Source organism: Sinocyclocheilus rhinocerous, unplaced genomic scaffold (assembly GCF_001515625.1).
Source record: "Sinocyclocheilus rhinocerous isolate Xijiao unplaced genomic scaffold, SAMN03320098_v1.1 scaffold625, whole genome shotgun sequence".
In the NCBI taxonomy this organism is placed as follows: Eukaryota; Metazoa; Chordata; class Actinopteri; order Cypriniformes; family Cyprinidae; genus Sinocyclocheilus; species Sinocyclocheilus rhinocerous.
Genome location: NW_015646350.1, coordinates 266000 through 275590, shown reverse-complemented (window position 1 = coordinate 275590; position 9591 = coordinate 266000). Strand labels below are relative to the sequence as shown.

Genomic DNA, 9591 nt, shown 5'->3' with positions numbered 1-9591 from the left:
GTACAGAAACTGTAATTAAAAGTTTAAAAACACTGCATAGTTTTCTTTTCATAAATAAAATATAGATTAATCAATTAAAGTTATTAAATATATTCAGTCAAGATCAGTGAATGATTTTCTCTTGTTCTTTGATTAATATTAATAACAGGCAACGCGTTTATTAGGCTGCTGTCTCTTTAACACCGAACGCACGCAGATCTAAAAATACTGTACATGTGTGTTTTCTTTCTCATCTGTTTACGTTCACGTAAGACAAAAACGGCTGTGTTTATGATGATATACTAACGTAGTTTTCTGCATATTGGTCGACAAATATGAAAGAAGTCAGTTTTGGCCCGGAACAACCTTTTCTACAGTGGAAATACTTGGAACGGTTCGAGAACGGACACAAACCGGGAACCCGTACCGCGACCTCTGTTCTCTGTGCTCGCGCTTGCGCTTCGTGTGCGCTGCACGCAAACAGGGCGCAAGTTCTTTCCGTTCCTGCACTTAAATCGTTTTTAATCACATTAAAATGCAAACGCAGGAGTCGTTAAGCAGAATCGAAATGCACGCGTCTTATCGAATACCCGGTTCTTGGACATTTGGAACCGGTTCTAAAATGGAACCGGTTTTACGATACCCAACCCTACCTAGCACTAATAAAAATAAATGATAATGAGACAATTAAGAAGACAAAAGGGCTTTACTGGACTGTTTTTGTTGTGTTTTTTTAAAGAATAATTTAATGAATAAAGAATAATTTATTTATTTTTAAAATCATATATGACTCACACATACCACACTGAATAATTTGAGTGACTCACTCATAACACACAAAAAATAATCATTGTCCCCTACTAATCTGCTGATGTAACCTTTGAAAAGAGTAACTGAATGAATCCGTGAACGAATCTGAACAAATTTTCTCAAATAAAGCATGTGAATAATAACTACTTCCCTACTATATAGTAAGTCCTTATTCAGATTGTTAATATGCAATTTTGGACATGACTTTTGTGCCACAGTTGAGTAACAGGACAACAACAATTTACTACCTTGTTGATGAGTGCTTGTGTAAGGGAGGAAACTTTCTAGTGTGTATGTGTAGAGCACCTGTATTCGCACAACCTATCAAACGAAGTATACGTTTAAAAGGCTATGTGTTAGGCTCTGCAATAAGTGTTCACGTTGAAACAGAAGTATACTTGAGGCTTTAGGCCACGTACATACTGTAACGTTTCAGGAATGACAACCACATTTAAATACAGGAGTGAATCCCCTAAATTGCTATGACTGATATCATGGTAACCATAGCAATATTTCGGTGTCTGACTGCAATTTTTGATCAAAGTAATATTACAGCGACCAAAGACTCATTATGTTTGGTGATTTTAACTAAACCATTGTAGACAAAGCCATTGTGTTTTGCTAGTTTAAAAGGCTGCTTCACAGAGAGCGCTCGTGTTGCCATGTCCACTTATTATAAGCAATGATTATTAAGCGGTTTTGGGTTGTTGTTTGGGCTCGACTCATAAAGCGATCCAGTTTATGGAGTTATTAAAGTATGCAGGTGCAGGTCAGGATATTTTGGCTTGTTTCTAAGATAAAGAGTTTGGTTTATTATGGCCTTGTTCTTATTTGTTGTTGTTTTTTTCTGGCAAGATCTGGCAACACTAATGAGTCAAAACAACGTGTTCCTTGTGATTTTTTGCACAGCACATACAGAATACAGTTCTGATACATGTATAAATACGTCATTAATAACTAGTTGTTCAGCTCTGTACACACTACGAAGAATTTCTGTGAAAGCGGTTGTCACTACATGACCTGTAGTTTTCAAGGTTGTAGAATGTGGTTGATTAAGCATGATTAAGCATGAAAAGGTGAACTGAGAGGTTGCATGTTTTTTTTTTTTTTTATCCCAAACCTTAAGTATGAACAATAGTTATAGTGGCATTTGCATTGGCAAACACGGCTAATAACAGCTGCACGCTGCACTGACACGTTATTCTAAGACACAGTCTTAAATAATAATACCATGTTTAATGCAAAGTATATATTTTGTTGTACAAGCCTGCCGTTATAGTGATGTAGTATCAGGCAGACAAATGACATCTATCTCCACTCCTCTTCTCTCAGCTGTATTTCTGTCAGTTTGATAGCTACTCTTTCGGTTAGCCACTTTTCCTCCCTGTCCAGTTTTTCCAGTTTCCGTTTACTCTTTCTCTCTTTCTGTTTCTGACTCACTTTTACTGTTTCCCTCCAGTCTAAACAAACGTGCAAGAAATGTGTATTTCCCCCCTTGTATCCTTTGATACGATCATGCTAGCATTTAATGCAGTCATCATCTGCTAATGGCCTAAATTATTCCAACTCAACATAATTCTTTTCACATCTAACCTCCATCTCAAGTTGATGTCAGCTGCATTTACTTGTGTTGGCCATCATCCTGGGTGTGCAGCAGTGTAAATTACAGCGCCTCATGGCAGACGAAATACACGCCGTATTTCACTATTCATCTATTTTTATTTGTTATGCTAATTGAGCCGTTTAAATGCTTAAGTTACTCCAGCAATGTGTTTCCGCATACCATGGATGATGTTGTTATAGTAAAGCCAATTTTCAAGTTTGCCAACAATCTCTTCTGTATGTGTGTTTTCCAATTCGCCCGGAGATCGAGTCACGATTGCACTAGCGTTTTGGCCTCGTTTTTTGCCGCATATTTATAAATATCCTTGAGAAGATCCAGATGGCCATCAGGGCGGGCTTTGCAAGTTCACCCATTTCATGTTGACAGTACTGTAACAGTTGTGCCGTACCCACTTCCTTTACTCTGTTTAAAGGGTTAGCACACCCCAAAATGAAAATGCTGTCATTAATTACTCACCCTCATGTCGTTCTAAACCCGTAAGACCTCCGTTCATCTTCGGAACACAAATTAAGATATTTTTGATGAATTCTGAGAGCTCTCTGACCCTCCCATAGACAGCAATGTAATTACCACGATCAAGGTCCAGAAACGTAGCAAGGAGATCGGTAAAATAATCCATGTGACATCAGGGATTCAACCATAATTTTACGAAGCTACGAGAATACTTTTTGTAAGCAAAGAAAACAAAAATAATGACTTTATTCAACAATTCATCTCCTCTGCGTACGCTGTTTACATTCAGTGGATATTCTCCAAAATGGCACCAGGGTGACGCGGAGGAGACGAATTGTTGAATAAAGTAGTTATTTTTGTTTTCTTTGCTTACAAAAAGTATTCTCGCAGCTTCATAATATTACGGTTGAACCCCTGATGTCACATGGATTATTTTACCGATCTCCTTGCTACGTTTCTGGACCTTGATCGTGGTAGTACCCTTGCTGTCTATGGGAGGGTCAGAGAGCTCTCAGAATTCATCAAAAATATCTTAATTTGTGTTCCGAAGATGAACGGAGGTCTTACGGGTTTAGAACGACATGAGGGAGAGTAATTAATGACAGAATTTTCATTTTGGGGTGAGCTAACCCTTTAAGTTAACTTCTTGAATATTCCATACAGTGGGCTTAAACAGCTCACCCTTTTACAGCAGATTTAGTTCACAAACAACTGACAGTCATGACCTAAATACGATTTTCATTTATAATAAATCTTAAAATTTGGCATTGGTAACTTTTCGCACCATCAGTCATGCTCAAGCTCCGAGGATCTCCTGTTCTCGGCTCATTTTGAGTAAGATGTGTGAATTCGCTGAATTGTTGAATGACAGAATTTTCATTTTGGGGTGAGCTAACCCTTTAAGTTAACTTCTTGAATATTCAAGCAGGCTGTTATGTTACAGCTGAGTGAATTGAAGTCAGCAGCATAAGCAGGAAAGTCATTTACCTCATGTTGGATTGTGTCCATATACTGCATTATTCTAATGAAGAGGACTTGTGCATCTATTAGTGTGTGTGTGTGTGTTGCATACTGTATATATTGTGGTGTTAAATGAAGTGTAAAAGCTTACTTTAAAGTTGGGTGTGGTTATAGGTTGCACCACACCCAACTGTCTGTCTTTCCTAAGAAACCCTGCACAATCCCCTCAGACAAAAAAAATAAATTTACTGATCTGTTTTAATTATCTGAAGAAAATGTGAGTGCATGGTGCAAAACTCATCAACACAAGGCTGGGGTGTTCTGAGAGATTGATATGATGTTTTTGGTGGCTGATCAGTGGTTGCTAAGGTTTTCAGAGGTGGGATTTTGAACTTAAGGGTGATTACTGTAAATCAGATCACTTAGAAAAGTAATATCACATCTCTCCTCAGTTAGACACGTGATTTGAGGTATCATTCATGTCTGTATCACTGATTTAATGTAACAAATATTTGTTTTCTTCTTGCACCTCCTCTAATAGGCAGTGTGAATTTATGTGTTTTTAATGGGATCACATTTGAAACTGTGTTTGTTTAGGAATGTGACAATGTTTCTGTATGTTTGGGAATGTGACAAACAACATTTAAGACCCAATTGCTGATGTTTGTAATAATTCTTCTTGAGTATAGTTCCTCACAGTGGTGGACGAAGTACACAAATCAATTACTTGAGTAAAAGTGCAGGTGCCCTAATAAAATATTACTCCACTAAAAGTACTCCTTTTCAATTTTACTCAAGTAAAAGTACAAAAGTATTTGGTTTTTATTGCACTTAAGTATCAAATGTAAAAAATTACTTATCAATGAATGTTTATTTTGTAATTTTAACTTATTTTATATTTTATACAATCCTACTGGTCAAAATACTTGAGGGAGGGGGGCTTGTCATACACTAACAAAATATATGAAATATATTAAAAGTATATTTAAATATATTAACATTTAGGTTACTGAAACATCATGTGTGCAAACAAGTAGGAAAAAAACAAAGCAAAACAAAATACCCCAGTATTTAAAAATGAGGAAAAATGTGTGTTGGCAAACAATATGCTGTAAAAACAGACATCACATAGGGAAAAATGTCTGTAATTTTAAGAGGAACACTATGCAAACATACTAGTTTGAAACTCATTTGATACTGCTTCAGCAGGGGAAGATGCATAGGCATTCATTTGAGTTATTTTAATGTTATGTTTCATTTTTACCTAAAAACTACTCCATTGAGAGGGTGATACACACATGTGGAAATGTCAGGATACAATCATTTCATACAGTGGGCTTAAACAGCTCACCCTTTTACAGCAGATTTAGTTCACAAACAACTGACAGTCATGACCTAAATACGATTTTCATTTATAATAAATCTTAAAATTTGGCATTGGTAACTTTTCGCACCATCAGTCATGCTCAAGCTCCGAGGATCTCCTGTTCTCGGCTCATTTTGAGTAAGATGTGTGAATTCGCTGAATTGTTGACTGGAAACTTGCTCTGACCGGATCATGTGAATCAGTGAGTTGTTTACTGGAGACTCGCTCTGACCGGATCATTTGAATCAGTGAATTGTTTACTGGAGACTCGCTCTGACCGGGTCATGTGAATCAGTGAGTTGTTTACTGGAGACTCACTTTGACCGGATCATTTGAATCAGTGAGTTGTTTACTGGAGACTCATTCTGACCGGATCATGTGAATCAGTGGGTTGTTTACTGGAGACTCACTCTGACCGGATCATGTGAATCAGTGAGTTATTTACTGGAGACTCGCTCTGACCGGATCATTTGAATCAGTGAGTTATTTACTGGAAACTTGCTCTGACCGGATCATGTGAATCAGTGAGTTATTTACTGGAGACTCGCTTTGACCGGATCATTTGAATCAGTGAGTTATTTACTGGAAACTTGCTCTGACCGGATCATGTGAATCAGTGAGTTATTTACTATAGACTCGCTCCGACCGGATCATGTGAATCAGTGAGTTATTTACTGGAGACTCGTTCTGACCGGGTCATGTGAATCAGTGAGTTGTTTACTGGAGACTCGCTCTGACCGGATCATGTGAATCAGTGAGTTGTTGACTCAAGAACAGTTGCAATCCGTTCAGTCCAATTTGAGAATGAATTGTTCAGTGTGATTTGCGAACCGATTTAACAGGTACATTGAAAAGGATCAGCTCGTTCATGAATCGGACACCGCTATTTAATCTCAGAGCAGGTGATGATTTCTCCAGTTCAAAATAACGAGGATTTTTTAAGAAATGTAGTGGGGTAGAAAGTACAATATTATGCTTTGAAATGTAGTGAAGTAAAAGTTTATCATAATAAAAATACTAATAAAGTACAGAAATGTACCTAAATACAGTAACAAAGTAAGAATACTTCATTACTGTCCACCACAGGTTACTCATGTCTGATTGTGTTTATTTTTATATCTGCAGTTCCAAAGAACGATCAGCGAGTCGTGGACAAAGCCAAAATGGCAGTGAAAACATCAGGCTTACAGCGCTCCAGTTCGGATACAGGGAAAGATCGTGGTGAGCACCGAAAACCCCCTTCCGGTCTTGTCCGTCCCTCCGCCAGCACGGTTAATTCCTTCGGTTACAAGAAATCCATTCCAACTACCGGCACTGCCACTGTACTAACAAATAGTGGAAGCACCATCTCCGGAGACTCTCCTATTGTGAACAAAACTCCTAAAACCTCTGGTATCCCAGTGAAACCCTCTGCCGGTGGGGTAGGTGGAGGACGAAAGACCAGTCTTGATGTGTCGAACTGTGATCAAAGTTTCATGGCTCAGAACGCACGCAACAACATCCAGTATCGTAGTCTCCCGAGACCTGCTAAGTCCAGCACCTTGAGTCTGACGGGAGGACGGCCGGGCGTTCGTCCCTTCAGCAGCAACATGGAGGCTGGTCTGCAGGGCCTAAAAACAGTCCCCACCCCGTCTAGACTGAAGGAACCAGGCAGTGTGAAGAGCTCCCATCGGGCCAGTACAGGAGGGTGCACTCCAGTCAACCAGACGGACCGTGAGAAGGAGAAGGCCAAAGCCAAGGCAGTGGCGTCTGATTCTGAGTGTGGTGGAGGCGGCCTGCTAAAGAACGGCACATTGACACCAACACAAAGCACGCTGGAGCCTCCTTCCAAACTACTGGGACTTCGGCTGCCATCCAGCGTGGGCAAATATTCAGAGCTGCCCTCTCCCAACTCTCAGAGGTGAGATGAACCTCCTCCACATAGCTGTTTATTAAACCTCACATCTGCTCTGAGTGGCTGTGGTTTTTCACGTTCACACAGTTTTCTTTCAAAAAAAATTAATAAATAACAGAAAAATTACTTGAAATTGACTAGAAATCTTGCAAAATGACACCTTTTCAGTTTCATCTATGCTAAAACATTTATTCACTGTCCTGAAATAAGGTTCTTAACATGGTTTTTAATTTTGGTATGTGTGGATGCATAATGTGCAGATTTTTTAAATTGTGTTTTTGAAATAGTTAACATAAATGGCATAAATAAAAACACTTACACTGACAAGCTACGCAGTATTGCGTTCATAATCAAATGCGACTCATCTGCTGGCGTTTGTCGCGGTTTGGAAAGAAAGGGAGAAAACATGACAGAATAACTCGGCGGGTATCACATTTTGCGTAAAATTAAAAATTGACCAGATACAATACTGATTTTGGCGGAAACTAAATTTAAAAAAAAATGGCGTTTATCGCGTTTTGGAACCAAACTCTTCATATATATATATATATGTATATATATGATACTGAAATAGTACTGACTTGTAATAATAATTTTAATGTTATAATAATTTGAGATCATAATTCTGAATTCTGGACTAATTGATTTTTTATACTGTAACTTAATTTATTTTATATTAATTAATTATTTAAACTGTAAGTATGTTGCTGTGGTAGAGGTGTGCACTCATGTCACGTTTCCATGATAACCATTGATTTAATCAATAGAATGTAACCAGCAAATTATATAACAAGCATATTATTGAAAAATATTGTAGTTTAATGTTGTTGATGTGATAATAGTAGTGATATGTTTAAAGTTCTTAGAAACACTTTTAACACTTTTTAGATGGGAAACTAAAAAAAAATTATAATAATTTTAGCCACTCTTAAACATTAGCAAAATACCTCTTTAATTACAATCAAACGTTGAAAGGTGTACATTTTTTGTACATTAGGAATCAGCCATATGTATTTTTCATTTCTGTTGTGCGAGTTATTTGTGCATCTGGTTTTGAACTCATCTCTGTATCATGGCATTCACAGGCCCTCCAGTGCCAGATCTCTGCCCAAACCTGCTCACCTGGACAAGGTCAACTCCAACAGCCTGGACTTTGGGATAATCAGAGTGGAGGACCAGCTTCCTCCAAAAGTGCCGCCCTTCTCCAAATTACAAGATCTGTCAGGAATTAGCAGCACAAGCTGTCTGACACCCAGTCCGGCTCCCATCCTCAACGTCAACTCCTCTGAGTGTTTCTCCAGCGCCACCGTGGGCCGAGGGGGCAGCACTGGCGGCTCTCCCTCGCTCTACCCCCGCCTCTCTGGGCTGCACCGTAGCATGGAGTCCTTGTCACTACAGATGAGCGTGTCTCCTGCAGGGGGCAGCATGACGGAGCACAGGCCCAGACATGAGGACAGAGGGACGGATGGTGGCTGGTCGACAGGAAGCAGAGCCTCACTCACGCTCACGACAGACAGGTGAGGCCGTCTCTCCAGTCATCACTGCACTTCCTGTCTGTGCTCACCTGATAACATGAGCTATGCTAGTCTACTTCTAAACACACTAAAAATTTGCTTATATACACATTTGAGATTTGAAGGAAGATGGACTGAACATTTTAATGTATCATGTTCTACTCAGTGTTGTAATCAAATTTTTGGTCAAAATCAGATCTCCCCCATCATGCTTGATAATTAACATAATATATTTTTATGTTTTTTTTTATTTTATATTATATTATATTATATTATATTATATTATATCACTTTGTTTTAGAAGGGAAAATAAAAATCTAGGAACTGGAAATTAATTACATTTCCTTATTAAAAGTTAGAAAAATGTCTTGATTTAATTATGATAAAAAGTTTCATAAAAAGTTTTATAATCTGTCCTTTAAAACTAAAATAATTGTAAACATTTTTTATTAAGATTCATCCATATATATTTTTATTTTTGTATTATGTCATATTTATAATAGCATTCATCTTGCTTGTTTATGATTTTTTTGTTGCATGTCTCATATCATATCATATCATATCATAATCATATATCATACCATATCAAATATCATATCAAATATCATATCATATCAAATATCATATCAAATATCATATCATATCATATCATATCATATCATATCATATCATATCATATCATATCATATCATATCATATCATATCATATCATATCATATCATATCATATCATATCATATCATATCATATCATATCATAATATCAAATATCATATCATATCATATCATATCATATCATATCATAATCATATATCATACCATATCAAATATCATATCATATATCATACCATATCAAATATCATATCAAATATCATATCATATCATATCAAATATCATATCATATCATATCATGAACCAAAAATTAGAAACAAACCAAATGATGTCTTTCATGAATTCATCTACATCACAAGAATACAAAAAAAAAAAAAAAAA

At 37.3% G+C, this 9591-nt stretch overlaps 1 protein-coding gene across 1 annotated transcript in view; it reads left to right on the top strand.

Annotated features, from left to right (window-relative positions):
- Window positions 1-9591, top strand: part of LOC107707368 (neuron navigator 1-like) — a 172392-nt gene that overhangs the window by 138572 nt on the left and 24229 nt on the right. The window contains exons 9-10 of the mRNA XM_016511357.1: window positions 6318-7092; window positions 8172-8603. Coding sequence (XP_016366843.1) covers window positions 6318-7092; window positions 8172-8603 — 1207 coding nt within the window. The remainder of the gene's footprint in view (window positions 1-6317; window positions 7093-8171; window positions 8604-9591) is intronic.